The sequence below is a fragment of the Antechinus flavipes genome, chromosome 1, assembly GCF_016432865.1.
Source record: "Antechinus flavipes isolate AdamAnt ecotype Samford, QLD, Australia chromosome 1, AdamAnt_v2, whole genome shotgun sequence".
NCBI classification, from domain to species: Eukaryota; Metazoa; Chordata; class Mammalia; order Dasyuromorphia; family Dasyuridae; genus Antechinus; species Antechinus flavipes.
This window is the reverse complement of record NC_067398.1, coordinates 331880704-331902037: the sequence shown is the minus strand read 5'-3', so window position 1 is coordinate 331902037 and position 21334 is coordinate 331880704. Positions and strand designations below refer to the sequence as shown.

General features: G+C 35.8%; 1 protein-coding gene across 8 annotated transcripts in view; it reads right to left on the bottom strand.

Moving 5' to 3' along the window:
• The window catches only part of TNRC6A (trinucleotide repeat containing adaptor 6A), a 116088-nt gene extending 100824 nt beyond the window's left edge, over positions 1–15264 (bottom strand). For all 8 annotated transcript variants that reach the window (XM_051967474.1, XM_051967498.1, XM_051967482.1 and 5 more), the window contains exon 1: positions 14493–15264. In XM_051967474.1, coding sequence (XP_051823434.1) covers positions 14493–14678 — 186 coding nt within the window. In that variant the 5' untranslated portion in view covers positions 14679–15264. The remainder of the gene's footprint in view (positions 1–14492) is intronic.
• Positions 15265–21334: the final 6070 nt, after the last annotated feature.

Sequence of the window (21334 nt, the reverse complement as noted above, 5' to 3'; positions counted from 1 at the left end):
ACTCAATTCTGTTCGGATTTTTCCCCTTCCTCCCTCCCCCTCCCTCCCCCAGATGGCAAGCAGTCCTATACATGTTAAATATGTCACAGCATATCCTGGATACAATATATGTGTGCAGAACCGAACAGTTCTCTTGTTGAACAGGGAGAATTGGATTCAGAAGGTACAACCTAATATGTTTAAACAACTTTTAATTGCTAAAAAAATAACCAATAAGTAAAGATACTATCATCATTTCAGAGAAAAATTTAAGCAACGAAAAACAGTCACAATAAGATGGAAGCCAAGAGTTCAGAAATCATTTTAATCAAGAAAGTCCTTTGTCAAGTAGATCAAAATGGAAGTCACTTGTTTATCATACAGGTTTGTTTACAAAATATTATAGAACAGAATAGACAAGAAACATTTATTAAACACCTACAATTTGCAAAACACTGAGTCAAAGATTAAAAAGTTCATCGAATACTTCTGCCCTAATGGAATTTATAGTTTAGTGGGAGGATTAGTCACCAACATAAATAAGCCAGAATTGTCTGGTAACTAGCATTATTAAATGATGTATTAAGAGATAGCTACAATAAGGCAGTGGATAAAGTGTTAGGCATGGTTAGGAAGACTTGATTTCAAATGTTGTCTCACACAATTATTAGCTATGTGACTCTGGGCAAGTCATTTAACCTCTGTTTGCCTCAATTCCTCAACTATAAAATAAGAATAGAAATAGCATTTACCTCACAGAGTTGTTGTGTGACTCAGATGAGATATTTCTAAAAAGTAGTTAGCACAGATTTCAGAAAAGCTGGAAAGGCTTTCATGAACTGAGGTTGATTGAAGTGAGCAGAACCAAGGAGAACATCATATAGAGTCACAAGATTATGTGATGATCAACTGAGATGTATTTGGCCCTTTTCAACAATGTGGTGATTCAAGACAATTCCATTAGACTTGAGATGGAAAATGCCATAAACACCAGAGAGAGAATTATAATAAAGACAGAATGTGGAATGAATCATACTATTTTCACCTTTTGATCTGATTTTTCTTGTACATTATGACATATGGGGAAATGTTTAAAATAACTGCACAAGCATAACTATAAATATGTATACATATATTGGATTTAACATATACTTTAACATATTTAACATGTATTGGACTACCTGCCATCTAGGAGAGGAGGTGGGGAGGAGGGGGAAAAATTGGAACAGAAAGGTCAATGTTGAAAAATTACCCAAGCATGTGTTTTGTAAATAAAAAGATCTACCTACATATCTATCTATCTATCTATCTATCTATCTATCTATCTATCTATCTATCTATCTATCTATAAGAATTGTATATATTTAACTTATATCACATTACCTGCTGTCTTGGGAAAAAAGCAGGTAAGGGAAGGAGGGAGAAAATTTGGAATACAAAATCTTACAAAAATGAATGTTGAGATCTTTGGATAGTATTTGGAAAAATAAAATACGACTGAAAAAATTTTTAACAAGTAATTAGCACAGTGACTGGCACAAAGTAGGGGATACATAAATACTTAATTCCCTTCCTTCCTCCTAAGGGGAAGAGCATGACCAACTTATGAAAGAGGGACATCAAAAAAAGCTTAAGAGCCTTACAAGCATCAAAGGGAAAGTTAATCTTTAATTTATTTATTATTTTTTATTAAAGCTTTTTATTTTCAAAACATATCATGGATAATTTTTCAGCATCGACCTTTGCAAATTTTCCCGCTCTCCCCACTGCCTCCTCCCCCCTTAGATGGCAAATAACTTAATATATGTTAAACATGTTAAAAATGTCCATCAGAATTGATCATCATATAATCTTGCTACCATGTATAATAAACTCCTGTTTCTGCTTATTTCACTTAGCATCAGTTCATATAAGTCTCCCCAGGCCTCTCTAAAATCATCCTCTTAATCGTTTAAAGAATAATAATATTCCAAAACATTCATATACCATAACTTATTCAGCCATTCTCCAACTTATGGACATCCATTCAGTTTCCAGCTTCTTGACACTACAAAAAGGGCTGCCAGAAACATTTTTGCACATGTGGGTCCTTTTCCCTCCTTTAAGATCTTTTTGGGATACAACCCAGTAGAAAAACTGCTGGATCAAATGGTATGCACATTTTGATAGCCCTTTGGGCATATTCCAAATTACTCTCCAGAAAGGCTGGATCAGTTCACAATTCCACAAACAATGTTAATAATGTCCCAGCTTTCCCAAATCTCCTTCAACATTCATCATTATCTTTTCCTGTCATTTTAGCCAATCTGAGAGGTGTGTAATGGTTTCTCAGAGTTGTCTTAATTTGCATTTCTCTGATCAACAGTGATTTAGAGCAATTTTTTATATGACTATAAATGGTTTTAATTTCTTCATCTGAAAATTGTACATATCCTTTGACCATTTATCAATTGGTAAATGACTTGAATTCTTAGAGTTGAGTCAATTCTCTATATATTTTAGAGATGAGGCCTTTATCAGAACCTTTGAATGTAAGAATGTTTTCCCAGTTTATTGCTTCTCTTCCAATCTTGTTTGCATTAGTTTTGTTTGTGCAAAAAGTTTTTAACTTAATATAATCAAAATTATCTATTTTGTGTTCAATAATGAACTTCAGTTCTTCTTTAGCCACAAATTCCTTCTTTCTCCACAAATCTTAAAGGTAACCTATCTTTTGTTTTTCTAGTTTGCTTATAATATCACTGAAAGAGAATTTTTTAGTTAAGAATTCTAAAAGCTGGGATCTGTGACCTAGTTTTTAAAGATATTTTGATAACTGTATTTCAATAATTGGTTTCCTTTCTCATCCTATGTATTTCATTTTTTTGTATTTAAAAACATAATTCTAAGAAGGGTTCCAAAGTTTCACCAGGCAGTCAGAAGAATCCATGACACACAAAAAAATGAAAAATTATTCTTCTAGTATACCTTTTCCTTCACTGTCTTGGAATGAACTTTACAATGGTTGTTTCCTTGGATGACAGCAATGAGGACTGGGAGCATAGGAAGGCCACTGGCCTTGGGAAACACGCACAGGGGAACTGAACTGCTTCATGGTGAGATAGTGTCTAAATATTAATAGTGATTTGGCAGGTCTGTCAGTGGCAGTTGGTCTGTGCTTAGTGGCAATGATAACAGGGTCCTATCTGGATTCAGGAAGTCCTGAGTTCAACTCTAACGTCATATAACCCCTATGTGTGACCTTGAATAAGTTATTTAGCCTCTATTTGTCTCAGCTTCCTCAACTATAAAATTGGGATGATAATAATAGCACCTAGCTCACAGGGTGGTTGTGATATCAGATGTGATACCATTTGTAAAAACAAAAAATCAAATCACTTAACACAGTGCTTGGTATATAATAGGTACTACATAAATGCTTATTCCTCTTCTCTGTCTCTATCCCTCCCCTTACCCCATCTCCCAAGTTACTGCTCTCCTGGACAGTACCTACTAGATTCAGGCAGAATGAAAAATACATATTGGTTCATCACTTCTTCCTCCATATCTGTTTATAAGCATAGGATTACTTTCTTTTTCTTTATTTCTTTTTTTTAATTAAAGCTTTTTATTTTTTAAAAACACATGTGGATAATTCTTCAACATTAGCCCTTGCAAAACCCTGTGTTCCAATTTCCCCTTCTTTCCCCCATGCCCTCCCCTAGATGGCAAGTAGTCCAATATATGTTAAACATGGTAGAAATATATGTTAAATCCAATATATATATACATATTTATACAATTATCATGCTGCACAAGAAAAAAAGAGAAGCAAAATAAAATGCAAGCAAACAACAAGAGTGAAAATGTTGTGTTGTGAACCATACTCAGTTCCCACAGTCCTCTCTTTGGGTGTAGATGACTCTTCATTAGTGAACAATTGGAACTGGCTTGAATCATCTCATTGTTGAAGAGAGCCGAGACCATCAGATTTGATCATTGTATAATCTTCTTGTTGCTGTGTATAATGGTAAGATCATTTTCTGAAATTTTCTTCTGTTCCTCATATCTCTATCCCTATGTCTTACCCTTCCATCACTTTTCACCATGATCTCTGGTCCTTCTAGCCTTCTCTCTCCTCCTAATTCATCATCCCAAACTTTAGTTTTCCTTTCCTTTCTTCATTCTTGACCCCACAGTTGACTAATTAAATTCTTCCTTGCCTTCCATTTTTGAATATCTTGCTTTTTAACCTCTTGCCAGTCCTATCTTGTCTGTCCCCAACCCTGAGTCATTCCCACCAACTTTCTCTAGTCCTATTGCTAGAAGTCCTATAGCCATGCCAATTGGGTCCACTAGAAATTTATGCTATACAATCTCAATTTAGTCTTTACTACATATGGCAATTCCTTTTATTTGTTCAACAATGTCTCCCATTTGTCTTGGAGCATAGAACCCTGCTAGCTGGATTTAATTTATATATGATTAGGAAGAATTAATAGAATGCTGTCTTTTTTGTAGCACTTTTTGCCTGAACTCAATAGCTATTCCCTAGTTTTAGTGAAGAGCTTTAGTGAAAGCTCTTTTTTAGTCTCCTTTGCTGTGTTCTCTTATGTCTTATACTCTCTAAAAGTCAGAACTCTGATATCCCTTAAGGTTCTGTCTAGAAATATTTTTATTTTTAAGTTATTGTTTTCCTAATTTTTTTAATTTAAAAAATTCTGAACTTGGTCAAATAAAACAACAACATTTCCATGTACATGAGAACAAAAAAGAGTTGTATCTAAAATTGTGAGAATTTTATGTATAGATTACTTTTCAACATGTTGCTTTTGAAGCCATCTTGTGTATTTGTGATTTTTTTCTGGCTTTCCTTCTATTCTCCTGTGCACTTCACAAACACGTTTCAATGATTCTTTGCTCTCTTATTTTTTGGTAACCCCTATCTCTAGTTCTTCCCATTCTCTTTATTCCACCTTCTCCCTCTGTCCCTTACACTGAGGAGGGTAAGGGGGAGAAGAAAATCTTTGTAACAAATATGCATAATTAAGTAAAACAAATTTCTATCTTGGCTGTGTCCAGAAACTGTATGTCTCATTCTTCCCCAAGTCCATCATTTTTCTGTAAGGATATGGATATGGGTAACATCTTCATCACTAGCCCTTTGGAATTATAGTTGGTCACTGCATTGATTAGAGGTCTAAGTCTTTCCAAGTTATTTGTCATTACAATTGCTATTGCTGCATAAATTGTACTTGTGGTTCTGCTCATTTAAAAACTCTGTATCAGCTTATGGAAGTTTTTTCAGATTTCTCTCAAACTAATCCTTTGAATTATTTCTTATAGTGAAATAATATTTCACTGCATTCATCTGCCATAATTTGTTCAGTCTTTCCCCAATTTAAGAATAACCCCTTAGGATCTAGTTTTTTGCCACTACAAAAAGAGCTGCTATGAAAATAGTTTTGCACATGGTATCACTAGGTAAATGGATATGTTATGTCTAATTTAGTGACTGGGGGCATAGTTCCAAATTGTTTTATGGAATACCTGGATCAATTCATAGCTCCATCAACAGTATATTAATGAGCCTGTTTTCCTAAAACAACTATTATTTTCCTTTTTTCTTAATCTACTTTCCCAAGTTTATAAGCCCAGAGTCATCTTTAACACCAGAAGAACTAGTTCAATCAATTAACACAAAAGTTCATCCTATCTCTGTTTTTTTTTGCCTTATGAATAAAAAAGGCACATTGAATCAATTAATACAGTTGGTCTTTTGAGATATAAAATTCCAGTCCTTTTGGTGTTAATTCTTCCCTTTCTTTACATAAGTCAAATCTTATCTTTTGAGGAGATACAAGTCCTCCCAGTTGTGAATGCCCTCCCTTTTCAGATTAACATCATGTATTCTGCATATATCTTGTTCATACCTAGTTGTTTATTTGTCTCCCTCATTAGAATGTATACTAGAAGGCAGATTAGTATGAGGTTAATTAGTAGTTCTGAAGTCTTCTCAGTTTCCCTCCATAATAACTCTTAAATCTATCTTCTTCTCTCCCCTTACATAGTCACCATAGAGCCTTACTTACTAGGGGGAAAAAAAAAATCAGATTTAGTTTTGACATTAAGTATGCAGGAGGAATAATGCTGGAAAAATAAGGGGCATAAGATTGTAGAAGACCTCAAATGAAGTTTAAATCTTACTCAGGAGGCCACAGGGAACCAGTGAAACTTTTTGAGCAGAGAAGCAACATGATGAGATTTTTCTGGCAAAAGGTATGGAGTAGAGAAGAGGTAAGATATTATCATGATAGAAATTACCGGACTCATTAATTAACTGGAAATAAAGTAAGGGAAAAAGAAGAAACAAAGATGTGTTCAAGGTTTAAACAAGGAAGAAGGGGTAATGGTGCTAAAAGGAAGGGAAATACAAAAGTTTTAAAAACAATGAGGAAATGGCTACAAAGCCAGAAAGCTCTGAAGCTCAGAAGAGAGATCTGAACAAAGTTACAGATTTGAGAGTCCTACATATAGAAGTGATGGCTGAAATTGGGAGTGAATGAACATTCAAAGTGGGGCCACCATTATCTATACTTCACTCCCAATTTGACTCTCTCCAGACTTTCTTTCTACCTTGTCTATAGCACTTTTCTTCCCTTCTACAGGCAGAGATAAGGATGCAAGAGTTCATTCTAGTACAGAATATGGTTTGTACTAATGCTCATTTGGCAGGGATGGCACATCAAGTTTGGGAAAATAGTAAGAGTAATGTGAAGTAAGATTGTAGAGGTAAGTTGAAATCATATTGTGGCCTCAATGTGCCCATCTAAGGAGTTTGCATTTTTCTTAAAAGTAAAAGGGAAGCCATTTAAACAGGTGCCTTGTTCAGTCCTGTAAGCTGCACAAACTTCAAGGGAAAAAAAGGACTGAAAAAAGCCCCTGAATTTGGTGATCAGGTGACTGTCTTTAAGAAAAGGGAAACTAAACCTGGACTGCATTGAAGCTGAGAAGAAAGTGGACAAAGAAAAAGAAATATAGACAATTTTTTCCCCAAGAAATTTACTGGAGAAAGAAAAAGATGAGATAGTAATTGGATGGAAGATGGATCAAAAGATGGCTTTAAAATTGGGAAGTCCTGAGCATATCTGTAGCCAGTTGGGAAGGAGTCAGTATTTAAGAGAGAAAGAAAAAAGATAATAGAGAAGGAATGACTGTTGGAGCTAAGTCCTAGAAAAGGCATAAAGAAACAGGATCAATGTCCTTATCAAAAATAATGCTTCTGTGACCAGAGGGAAAGAACAAGTAGATGACATTAAGAAGCTATGAGGAATAAAAGAGTATAATTGAAAATTACAAACAACATCCTATCTTTCAAAAGTGCAAAAAGCAATTCAGGAGAAAATGAGCCTGAAAAAAGCACAGCATAAAATTCACATCATTTCAAAAATACTTATAAATGAAATGGAAAAAGAAAACATACAAAATAGAACAGACCTACTCATTTTTGGAATACTTGTTTCATCAGTAATGATCATAGACTACTTTGGACATTATCTAACTATATTTCAGATAACTATCAATTTTGAGCTGAAAGAGACCTTTGACACCCAAACCTCCCCTTTCTTTTTTCAGATGAGAAAACTGACGCCCAGCAATGAAAGTTGACTTAGTCAAGGTCATACTGGTAGTAGGAAGCATAGTCAGGATTCAAAACAAGGTCATCTGGCACAAAAATTATAGATACATAGTTGGAAAGAACTTTAGAGGTCCAACTCGTTCATTTTTGAGATGAGCAAACATGCTCAGAGAGGTTAACCAAAGTCTCTAAAAGTAATAAGTATCAGTTGGTATTTGAACCTGGGTCCTACAAGTACAGAGTAAGTGTTCTTTCTTAAAATGAGGAGGGTGGGGGGAAGGGCAAGGAGAAGCAATGGAACTTAAGAATACTAAAGTCAGAAAAACTAGCTGGATCTGACCAAATATACAATCTGTGTGAAATATGCCTCCTACTTCTCACCAGTGAGCATGGGCAATGAATACAGAATGAGGCATATATTTTCAGACATAGCCATATGTTCATATATTTTGATCACAAGGAATCACTGAGAAGTGATAGTGATGTAAAAAAGGAAAAAAAGCATTGATAGGTCTTTTAAAGGGGAAAAAAAATCCATGCAGAAGGCAAATTTTTTAAAATCATTTAATTCTTTCTTAAGATAGCTCAATGAAAGGAAGATTCCAAAAGAAATGAAAGAGATGTTTTTTTTAAACTACAAAAAAAGAAACTGACCACTCACATAACAGCAACTACCAACCCACCTGCCCACTTTTATATTCCTATAAAAACTTTTTGACAATGGTCTATGTACTAATCGAATAATACTAATGAAAACATAAAAAGAAAAGAGTCAAGCTTTCAGATATTTTTTGTAGCTCACGACATCTTTTCTACGGCAGACTACTAGTTCCACTGTTCTGTCTTAGTATAGTCAACTCTTCCTCAATGAAAGGAAAAATGGAGAACATAGGTAAAGATACAGAAAAATGCTGAGGAAGAAAAAATAAGTTAAGGAAGTTCAAGTCACAGGTTTGAGAGCTAAAAGAATAGAAAAAGTATGAAATAGCCAAAGGGATAAAGAATTATCTTCAGGTGAATTAAACAAATAACTAAGCAGTAAGAACAACACATCATTTCATCTTTGACTTTTAGAAAATTATTCAAGCTCTCAGGGTTTTTGTTTTCTCCCATACAAATTATAATGGATAAGACATATAGATGATCAACAAGGTCCCTTCAATTTCTAAAATTCTATGATTCTTTATTTAGTTTGCTTTGCTTACTATATAAACTATGGGCAGGGACATTTTTTGGGGTTTTCTTTAGTCTTTATTTCAAAAGGTTACTATCGTGTTCCCATATAACAAGCTATGAATCCCCCAACTTGGATTTTCCCTTCTGGCACCCTGATGTTTGTTCAAATATAGTAAAATATTCAAATATAACTTTAATTTTATGTGCTATTCCCTAGTTTTAGGAATGACAGTAGGCAGGATACTAAGGCAATTCTTAAAAAAGCTAAGAAATTCTTGAAGCAATAGCACCTTAATAAATGCCTAACAGTCACTAGAACTGAGATCAACCCAAATTAGTTATTTGAATCTTGTCATAATAATGAATAGTACCTTTCAGAAAATTACTGGTAAGATTCAAAGTATGACATTCTCTAACAGGATCAAAGATTTAGAGCTGGAAGGTCCAACAAAAGCTACCTAATTAATCTAATCCTCTTTTTTACAGATAAGGAAACCAAGGCCTAAGAAAGCTAAGTGATTTGTCCAGCAACCCAGGTGTAATCAAAAGCAAGATCTGAATCCAAGTCCTCTTTCCCTATATCAGCTGTCACCACAATTACTCATTTTATAACTATTCACTTCTTTATAACAAAGATTTAAATTTATTTTTAGCATTCTATTCCACCAGATAAGTTACAGTCATAATTTGTGGATTCCATAAAATTCAACTCTTTCTTAGAAATAGCCATATGAATGTTAGTTTTCTTTTACATTCATATACTGACAACCATAAATTTCAATATTTTAAGTCAGGGAATTTAATTACAAATAATGTTCCTATCTATCTTAAAGCCTGAAAAAGATAACTATGCTTCAGAATACTTTCTCCTTTCCGAACATCAATATACCATTCTCTCTTGATGTTCTTCATCTTTATTGTTATTCCTTTACCCTTTGGCTAACATTGCACTTTGGAAATGCTTATTCCAAGCCATACCTCAAATCTGGCTTTTCCCTAGATAGCGGTCTTCCCTTAGTTCAACTACAAAACAAGCGGCTCTTATGACTAGCAACACTATTTTCATAGCAACCTACGGAAAAGATTACACAATCATAAAAGCAGCAATTAACTTTATCAGCTGTAAACTACTAACACAAAAACCTGCAATTATTACTACTTCAAATGTTTGGGGAAATATGTCTCAGTTTAAACTAATAAAACTGTTAATTACCGTTCTTATTGTGTGGTCTTTCACAGCAGGCTGTTTGGAAATGCTTTACCCTGAAGACACAACAAGTTATGGTGGAAAGAACACTCACAGGTTTTGGAAACAATGCCTAGATGCAAGTACTGGTTTTGTAACTGTGTGACCTTGAGTCAAGTCATCTCACTACTGGAGGGACTTCAGTTTTCTCTTTTTTTTTTTTTCATTGAGGAAAATTGCACTATAACTGCAGTAGCTTCATCTTTTTTGTGCCATGGACAATTCTGGCAGTCTGGTGAAATCTATGGACCACTTCTCAGAATAACATTTTTAAATACCCCCCCTTCCCCCCAAAAAGGGAATAAAATACATAAAAAAGAAAAGCAACTGAATTGAAATAATTATAAAAATACTGGAAAAACAAGTTCAAAAATCCCTAATAATCTCTAAGGTGCCTACAATTTCAAAACATAGGATCTGATAAAAAGTAAAATTATTTTCTTTTTCCTAGTGCTTATCAGTTTTGCTTTGGTTAGGGTCAGTCTGATTTGTTCAGGTTTTACATACAATTATAACAGACAAATTTTAGCTATGGTAACAAATTTCTACATCCTATAAAATACACATACAAAAGGCACAGTTTTCCTAGATAGACTCCTTTTTTTCTTTCTGGAAGCAATCAGAATTAAGTGATTTGTCCAGGGTCATCTGAATTTGACTGATTCCAGGGCTGGTGATCATCCATACTACCTAGTTGCCCCACTAGCCTAATATTTCTAAAAAAGAAATATTCCTGATGTCAGAAGCCTAAAAAGAAATATCTTAAAAGATTCATCAAATATAATAAAAACTTCATGTTAAAGCTGGCTAAATTACACATTCCAGAATAAATCTTTCGGGAATATGCCTTATACTATCAAATCACATATTTGAAAGAAATACCTAACAAGAAACTTGGTAATTGTATTAATTCAATGGCACATGATAGAAAAAGAAGGCAAAGCTCAAGAAAACAGATGTAACAAATTTTTAAGAATCCAAGCTGATAGATCAATTGAAGCATTTCCCACAAACATTGTAGTTTCTAAAATGGCATTCAATAATTAGCTGAAAAAAAGATTTAACCAGTAACTAACATACACACTAGACTAACACTGACAACACTAATGTTCAATTAGGTGAATGCACTGTACAGAAAAAATTAATTTAGATAACTGTATTCTTTTTCATTTTTTAAATTAAAACTTATACCACGGGGAATAAGATCTCAAATTAAATAATCGAGATTGGACTAACAGAGTTCAATATTTATGCTGGAGTGAAACTCCAGTTGATGCAGTTGGTGCAATGGAAAGAGCATTGTATCCAGTCAGATGACCAGGGTTCATTCATATCGTAGCTGTTTCATTTGTACAATACCACAGAAACACTGACTCCAAGATGGAAGGAATATCAGAAATCATCTAGTCCAATTCTCTGCATTTTACAGATGAAAAAACTGAGCCCTAAAGAAGTAAAATGAGGAGTCTATCTGCATATAGGTAATAAGCAGCAAAGCTGGGGTTCAATTCCAATCCTCTAACTTTAAATTCTGGATTCTTTTCCAGTATGCCTAATGACCTTGGGTAGGTAACTTAAATAGTCTATATATCAATTTCTTCATTTGTAAAATGAATGGGTGGACCACCAGGATACCTTCCAACAATAATTCTAGTAAATAAGAAATCTGTTATTTCTTTTTGTCACAAAGAGAATGAGGAAGAAGAGTCCAGAAATTACTTTAATAAAGCAATAGGCATCAATAAACATTTTTTAAAATTAAAAATGACATAATAACAAAGAACTCTTAAATAAAAGGTTTTTTAAAATAAAACCAGTTTTGGCAAAAAAAAAAAATTGGCTACTAAAACCTACAATCACAGATTTTTACAGCTGGAATGAAATCTAGTTATCTAGTTCAATTCTTTCTTGTCCAATATCCTAATTGGCTAACAGTGAAGTCAAAACCAAATTCTAAATCTCCTTACTGATTGACTCCCAGTCCAGTGTTCTTTCCACTACACCATGGAAATATATTTGGATCTCAAATTCAATTAACAGAATATCAATCAAGAGACTGTCCATTACTTGAGAAGCACAGAATTGATATTCCTACATGCAAGCCACTACTAAATCTATAGCCACCTTTTGGGAGAGTTGGGACCTCTTATTTCCTGAAACTCTGGTGTTTCAGGAAGTAGAGAGATCCCAGTAGGGAAATTCCCTCTATACATCCATACACATAGATAATTCTGCAACTTAGTCTTACAGAGGACTCTAGGGCACTGGGAGATTAAATAACTTGTCCAGCTTCTTGGAGGTGGTGGTATTCAAGGCAGGACTTGATCCCAAGATGTCTTGATTTTAGACTGCTAGCCCTTTAGCTTATCGACTAAATCACACAGCTTCTCCTAACCACCTTAATACATGCTATTTGGATAGATGTGTACCTTAGTGTAAACCCCTGAGAGCAACAGGTTAGGGAACCTGTCCAAAGGAAAAATAAGTAATAAAAGGAAGGGAAACATTTCCAAAAATAATACGCAATTTTTTTCCTTTTTATTTCACTAATTCAATATGTTAACATTATTTTAATTAGAATTTAAAATTCACTTATATTTTGAGCCATTTAATTGTTGTGCAAATGAAATTAAGACTCCTTTATTTCAAGTAAATTCTACTCCACAATGATCCTGTAATAATTGTGTAAAAGAATCCTAATCACAAATCGATTATAGCCAAAGATTCTATATCAATGCCTAATTATATAAAGTAATAACCTAAAGTATTATTTAAAAAGAATTAAACTCAAAATATAAACTAGGAGCAATATTATATGATGAAATGTTTTTAGCAGTCTTGAACTCTCAAGCTTTAATAACATAATTTAAAACATTAACTTCTGAGATAATCTATACAAATTAAGACCTGAATGCAGAAGACCTGGTTTTTGGTCCAGACTGGGCTCAGATATGTGACCTCCACTGAATCACAGTCTCTCAGAACCTTAGTTTCTTCATTAATAAAATAAGGTTATTATTTTTTTTTGGAGGGGGGGGGGGGAAGAGGGAAGGAAGTGTCCTCTAAATTTGCTCTTTGCTATAACATTCTATGATTCTACGTTTAAGAAATTAATTCTCTTCACTCTACCACAATGATATTCTTTCCCTATGTGAGTAAAACTGTTCATTGATTTTACTGGCCTAGAAGTTTCTCTTAGGGTCCAAATATAGCATAAAAGGGAAGTGAGGAAACCAAAGAAAGAATAGGACTAAAGTGAAAAGGCACAAAAGAGACAGAAAAATGGATATGCAAAACAGTTCAATATGAAACAATCCTCTACTGCTTTTTAAACAATTATCAGCAAAGTTAAACGCTTCATAACAATATTTTAAAATTTCCCCCTTTTTAATGTACGATTTGAGTTACCAATGTCAAAGTATTTTGACAAAAATTGAAACTCATTGGGTTTAGCTTTACTTCTTTTCGGTATTGATTTTCTTAAATTGCAAATCAGATGTGGACACAAATGTAGCTTAAAGAAAATAAAACATAGCTGTTAGGTGAAGTTCAAGGGCAAAAATGGATTCAGATGCAACTGAATCCACATGACTGCAGTATTGAAAAATGCTTTTGAATAACAACAACACTGTATCTTTATGAAGGCAACTATTTGCGCTGCAAAGTAATCATCGAAAAGCCAAAACATTTTGACAGCACAACAGAGGGACCACCTCTAGCACTGGACACATAATGCAGTCAAACCTTTTACGGAGAGTAATCAATAGTTCCATAATAATTGTCTACGCATTTGAGGTTTTTTGGTTTGTTTGTTTTTCAACGGAGCTTAAAACAACTGCGCTTTTGTTTTTCTTAAAGAAACGCTAGCGTAATACCCTCCCAGTCTTACAGTCTTTTTTTTCCTCCATGGCAGCTTGCTTTTACCCTCTGACAACTGTACCCCCGCTTGCTAACATGGCAGAGAAAGCCTCTACAGAAAACCAGACCGTGGTACCCAAGGGGCCAAAGTGAGAGGATGCGAGGGTTGGGGAGGCGAGGGAAAGGGGTCCAAGGACAAATCTTAAAATCGTTCTTCTTACCTGCTTAGTTTCCTTTCGACTTCTTTGGTAGCTTTAGCTTCCAATTCTCTGTAAGAGGGGAGGGGGGAGAAAAGAGAAGAATCACCCTGAACCCTAGCCACTGCAGGAATTGCAATCAGGGGGCAAGAGGGAGGGGGCCTCGCGGAGGCGGGCGGGCGCCTGCAAAGCAGGGAGGCAGGAGGGCTGAAGAAGGAGGCGGCTGAGAGCCCCGCGAGCCCTTCCCGAGGCTGCCGGAGAGCCCTCGGGCCGGAGCCACCGAGGATGCTGCGCGGGCTCGCGGCAAAGTGGGGGTAGGGAGGCAGCGGCAGCGACGCAGCCCTAGCCCCGGGGCGAGGGGCGCACAGCAGCCTCGGGGAGGGACGCTGAGCCCACCCGCCACGGAGCCCTGGCTCACCTCATGTGTGTAAAGTGCACGGGGAGTAGGCGGGGGGAGGGGGAGAAGGCGCAGAGAGGCCTCAGACCGTCCGCGGCGCTGAGGGGAGAGGCCCAGCCCGCTGCACAGTCGCCATTTTCTACACCGACCCGCCGCCGCCGCCGCCACAGTCGTCGAGACCGGAAGAGAAACAGCCGCGGTCGCCATCTCCTTCCGGGAGCACCTGCACCCCCAAAATGGCGGCCCTAGCAACCCCGCCCGCCTGGGGAGCCAGCCCGTGGCAACGGACGGCTGCCGGGAGTGGCAGCTAACAGAGTGCCAGGTTTGACCCGGCGTGGGTCTAGGACAGACCCTGCATGTCCCGTGTCGCACTTACTGAGTCTCTTTCCCTGTGCCCAAACAAAATCTCTTTCTCACTCCTTCCCTCCCCCCCTCCAATAAAGAGGAAAAGCTCCCAGCGTGCTTCCTTCCCCAGTCCAGTGAAGGTGATCTCGCCCTATGACCTTCTCAAAGCTCAGGTTTTGAAGGGGCCTTACCGGGCAACTTGTCCCAACCCTTTATTTTACTGCGGGGGAGGCTGATATGAAAAGTGAAGGAGAAGTTCACAGCATTAGAAAAGGGGAAGAATAGAATTCGAATTAAGGTCCTTTTGACTAAAGATCTAACGCTTTTCCCCATCTGCCACGATGAGAGAGCCCCGCAGCTACATTTGCCTTTCGCTTTTAGGAGAAAACGTAAAATTAATTTTTTTCAGTTGTTAAGCATTATTTCCTTTTCCTTCACCCCCCCAAAAAACAATTTTAAAACAATGCTTGTTTATGCAAAACATTTTCTCTCGTTTCATTTAGCCCTTTTGGTCCATTATCTCTTTATCTGGGGGTGGGTAATATTCATTATTGATCTCCTTTTTTGATGAAATTTTAATAGCCATGTTACAAATATTTCTTAATGGAATTGTGTATTCAATTTAATATTTATTAAAATCCTACACCGTGCAGGGACCTCCATCTCTAGCATAGCTCTAAGTGACTCTGGAATGTTGAAAGATAATACAAGTGAAGCTCAAACACTAGCAGGTCCTACCAAGCCAGCAAATCTTCAAGTATGGCCAAAGTGATGATGAACTCTGTTCTCAACCTAGCTTAAAATGCAGAAAGGCACCATAGAGGTTAGCCAGACATAGCAATTCATGCAAGACCATCCGATAAGGGTAGTCAAAAATATTTAGTATTGATTCATTGACCTGCAGACTATGCTGGGTACCCATTCAAAGATAAAGAATGCCCTCAAGGAGCTTCCAATCTAATAAGAAGATGAGACATACATAAATGATTAAGTGCCTGGGAGAGGCAAAAAGAGTGGCTTGGGAGAAATCAATATATCCATCTACAAGAGCATACATTTAGAAAGGAACTTTATTAATACATGGAGGATAGTTACCCACTTATTGGTAGGAAATTAGAAGATTAACCCCTGTGTTTTGGAAGGCATGAATCTTCATTGCCATTTATTTTGCTGTGCTACCTAACTAAATAAACACCTGCTTCAAGAGTTGTGGTTTTTGGGTGGATGCTAATCTAAACTGTATCTTTAATTTGGGTTAGCTTTTAAGAGTCGGAAATTGAAGGGTACCTGGGTCACATTAACTAGTCTAGTGTCCACAACTGTATTAGTTCAGTGAGTAGTAAATATTTTGAGTAATCATCACTTTTTCAGCCATTGATATTGATCAGTTTGTGTTTTTCATAAATTATACATCAACTACATAGTTACTTATTTACTAAAGAGAATAAATGTTGCTACAGTAGATGGAGTCAGAAGAATGAAGTTCAAATCTAGAAAAGTCATTATATCAATCCCAGGGTCTTCTAAGAAGTCTACCTTGAGAGAATGATAGTTTTAGGTGCCAAATTTGTTTATATTGTACTTGAAGGTGGTTACAAATGTATTTTCCTTACCTGTTATGGAAATGATAAAAATTGCATCATTAATCTCACACAGTTGTTGTGAAGAAAGGACTTTACAATTCTCTCCTATTATTAAAGGGACCAGGTGTCCCAGTTTTCAGTGAGGGTGTTAATGGTTGTAAATGGCCTGTGCATATGAGTTAGAACTGTCCCATGTGAATTTGCTGGATTCAACTATGAAGACCCTTCATTTTGAATTATCATCACCACCAGGTTAATTTTGTACCATAGCCTAGGAACAATGGAAGAGTAAATATGTATCCTAAAAGAAAACACTATAGCTAAAGAGGGAATGAATCCTATGATAGTAGACACTGAAAGCAAGGTAATAGCTAATCTTGAAGTCATTGAAATATCCTAGTTTGGGAATTGTGTACCCTTAAAGTACTGTCATATCTATAAAAATGCCTAAGACCACCATCACCTCTTCATCCTCTATAATGTTAAAACTGTAAAGGAGGAATATAAATTTTTTGTGGTTGTTGTTAAAGAAAGGTTAAATCAAAGCAGCTTAAGTGAATCCTGGGGCTTTTAATTAGTTTAATGAAAGAGCATTAAATTTCTACAAATGAGTTTTTACATGGTTTGTTGTAAACACCACAATTTACAAAATAACTTTCCTTGTTTAGTCTAAGGGGCTAAAAAAGGAACCAATTTCCAGCAACTGAATTCTTCTTCCAGGGTTTCCTAGAGCCATTTAGAGATCATAGCATTCAGAAGTAGAAAGGCACTAATGCATTTTTAGTGGAATTGTGAATCAGACCAATTATTCTAGAAGGATGATTTGGAATTATGTTAAGTTACTTTAACCCAGAGCTTCCATTGCTAGAAATATAAACCAAGAACACAATGACAAAATAAACAAGTAAACAAACAAAAAACTTCATGTGCTGCATATGATTTCAGGGGTTTTTTTTCAAATATTATTTAGGAACAGTTTCCATCCTTTAAAATTTTCATTATAAGAAAGACTCTAGGAGGAGGAAGAATACATCAGAAAATAGAGATAATAGAGGAAAAAATAACATTTATTTTGATTTTTTTAAAAAATTAAAGCAATCAGAGATAGTATCTAGTCAAACCCTCAGCCTCATTTTACAGGTGAATAAATTAAAGTTATTTAATAATGTAAATAATGGAACAAGGATTTGAAATCAGGCACTCCAACAATAATATTCCTTCCACTGAATCCGGCTGTTCTTTCCTAAGTTCTGTTAAGCTTAGCTATAAGAAATGGTGTAGAGAGAACTAATTTTTCTCATCTCCTCCCACCTTCCAGTACTCCCTTTTCCTCCCACTCATCTCCAATCCCTTTCCATATTGGCAAAACAGGGATTATAGTCACTTTCAGTTTTATAAATATGGCAGAGAGGTTAATGAAAATAAATGATTTGTTTAAGACCAAAAAGGAAGTGGAAGAGAGGGATTTAAATCCAGGTCTTCCAATTCCAAACCCTATCTATAGCCATACCATACTGCCACCCCCATGTTATCAAGTAGTTAGGAAAAAAAATCAAGACAGTATGAGAAAGAGATGACTAAGTCAATGGATACGCCCGGTTTAATTTGCTAAGCCATATGTTCCTTTTTTTGCAATTTGTGAAAGTTACAAATTTAAGAGACACTTCATTCAGTAATAGCTGTGGTTCAAATGAGTTGAGAAGTATTTGTATCTGAGTCAAAACAGGTAGAATGTTTTTTTCCAGAAGTTTATTTATAAGAAGTAATATTGTCATGTTGTAGCCAAACTTTTTAAAAAATGTAACCTACAGTATAGAAAGTTTATATACTTTATTGTCTCTTAAGGTTTTGTTTAGACAAAATGTTCAGTGTATCCCTTTCTCTAAACAATAAATTAGAGATGATGGGAATCTTTTGCTGATTCCAAAGTAGTATCTGGCATTTATATTAGTAAACATTCCTATGTCTGGATTTATCCCTTCTGTTGTCAATATATTCTTTTTCTTTTTTTTTTTAAATTTATGTTATTGATGCATTTTTACTGATTCCAAGAAAGCCATTTCTTATAATAAAGAATGTTTTTTAAAAAAAGGAAGAAAACCTCAGCAAAACTAACCAATGGATCAAATATATGCAGAGTTCCATACCCATTGATTACCCAACTCTGTAAAGAATTGAGAGAGTACTTGAAGTTGAAGCAAAAAGTAAATATTTGAGTTATCTTCTCATTTCTCTTTAAGCTAGTTATATCTATCTATCTATCTATCTATCTATCTATACACACATATATGTGTGTATATATATATATATATATATATATCAGTTCCAGCCATTTTGTTTTTTATTATTATTTTTCCATTTACATTGCTATATTTATTGTATATGTTGTTTTCCAGATTCTGCTTACTTTACTTTCTGTCAGGTCATTTAAGATCCTAGACAATTCTGCTCAAGCCTTAACTTTCCTATGAGATTATTGGAAGCAGTGTGGTCCAAAATAAAAAGACATGGACTTTGGAGTCACTGAACCTGGTTTCAGATCCTAATTCTGCCACTTATTACTCTTGTGATTGTAAGCAGGTTATGTCAGCTCTTTCTGCCTCAACTCCCTCATCTGAAAAAAGAGGGATTGGCTAGATATCTCCCAATGTTTTTTCCAATTCTAAATTTTTTGATCCTGTGAAATGATCATGTCAAGAATAAAAGAAAGCAATGACAAGATTTAATGAAAAGAGTCTGAACTAGGAGTCCCTGAGACCTGACACTGCCATTTACTCTCTGTGTGACATGAAGCAAATCACTGACTGAATCTGTTTCCTCACCTGTAAAATGAGGGTTTTGGATTAGATCACCTAAAGGTTAAGTAAAATTAATCAATATATGCAAAACTCTTTGCAAATCTAACTATGCCGGTTTTAATCAGTTTGACTTCAATGATATTAAAATGTCTTGGGCAATGGCTTTCAAATTTAGTCCATTTTTACCCATTTTCACCAGTATTGCATAGTAACTATGCAAATAGGGTTGTGTTTTTTTTTTTTTAAGAATCCCTTATTATCTCACCTTCTTTAATTCCTAAATTAACTTAAAATAAATTATTTCAAAAAATGTAAACTGTTTTCTGTTTGCCTCTCTCCTCAGCCTTTGGTTTCTTTTTCCTCAGTACAGCAAACCTTCATAGAGGGAAAACTACTGTGTATTCATGTGTAAACGATCAGCCCAGGGGTTCCGTTGTTAAGTATCACAGAGAAGTACTGATAATTGCTCCACCTCACTGCTTCTGGAACAGATGGGGAAAGAATTTAAGCTTTTAGTCAAACTTCTGCAAGTTCACTATCCCTCTCTCAATACTACTGGGCTCTTCTGGTTTCTAGACGGAAGGAGAGGAAAGAATTTAAGTTTTTAGCCAAACTCCTGCAAGTTCACCATTCCTCTCCCAATACTACTGGGCTCTTCTGGTTTCTAGATGGAAAGGGAGGAGGGGATGAAAGGATTTAGCTTCAGTTCTAATCAGTAATTCACCTCCCTCCCCCTCCACATGTTGCACTTTTCCATTGCTCTATTCATATGGGGAAAGAGAATGTACGTTTCCCAACTCTGGACAAGTGTGTGTTGTACTGCTAAAGATTTTTGTTTTTGTTTTTTAAATAAAAGAATGTCTAAACTCATCGGAGAGTTCTTGTTTTAAACTAGAGGTTGGGGATTCCTAGGTCGGAAATTGTTACCCCTTCCCTTCCCCCTTCCAGGATGTTGCTGGATTCTTTAGTTCTCTGACTCAGTTCCAGCAAATACCTTCTGGGAGGCCTCATTCAACTAAGTTTCAGTCCTTCTCACTCCCCTGAAATCTCAAAAGCTGTGGCCCATTAAGCTATAAATCCCTAAGATCCCTTTGATTAGCTAGTTAGTAAGTCATATATAATTCAGTTTTAGGATATCCAAAGGGATCAACCAACTTCCCACAATTTCCATATTGTAGACTTGGTTCTTTTTATAAAGACCACTTTATAATTTTTATTTTAGATGTTGATTGCCTAGGAAAATATATGTCATTTATTTTAAAAATGGCTACTATGAAAATACATATATCCCCAGAGCAAGCTTCTGAAATCTAAAGCTGTATTTTTCATAGATCCAAATATTATATGGAGCATGCCTGTACACACACTTACATGTGTATATACATATACATATATATATAATCTATATATAGGAACACCATATAGGTATATGTATATTTATAGCTAGATAGATATAAATCTATATTTCTATATGTTAAATTCCTCTTCACAAATATGCAATAGAAAGTGACTATACTAGACAGTAGGAGAGGAGGTGCTGTATACTGAAGAGCAAAGAGAGCAAAGGTGGGGGCTGGCGGTAGGGTGGAGAACAGAGAAGACTGAATGGTGAGCAAAGCAAAAAGAGTTTTTCTGCATCTGATCTGCCTTTGCCTACCATGATTAGCTTGCTATGATGAAAAGCTGTTGCAATTTCCTCTCAGGGGCTTGACTCAGAATAGAAAAGAACTGATTTTAAGTGTATACTATACCTTAAGACCACATCCTATGCTTTGAGTCCCATGTTTTATACCCAATGACCAGCCTTGCTGGATCAGTTGTGAACTATGTTGTATTAACTATACTCTTTTGCTTGCATGGAGGAAGAGAAATCATGGGAGCACTCAATAAGCCAAGAACTTCTGGGTCTGGAATGGCTATGTACTACCTGGAAAATTTCTGTGTCTGGGAGAGGCTGCAGGAGCAGTAGATGTTCTATGATTGATTTTATTGATTCTGTGCCAAGAGAGCACTATATACAGCGATGCATGTTCCTGTGAGATAACTCCAGTCTGCCAAGGTCAGGTATCTAGGGCTGAATGAAATATTTTAAGTCACAGGAGTCCAGAGACTTGGAGTTAACCACATGCCCTAGCTT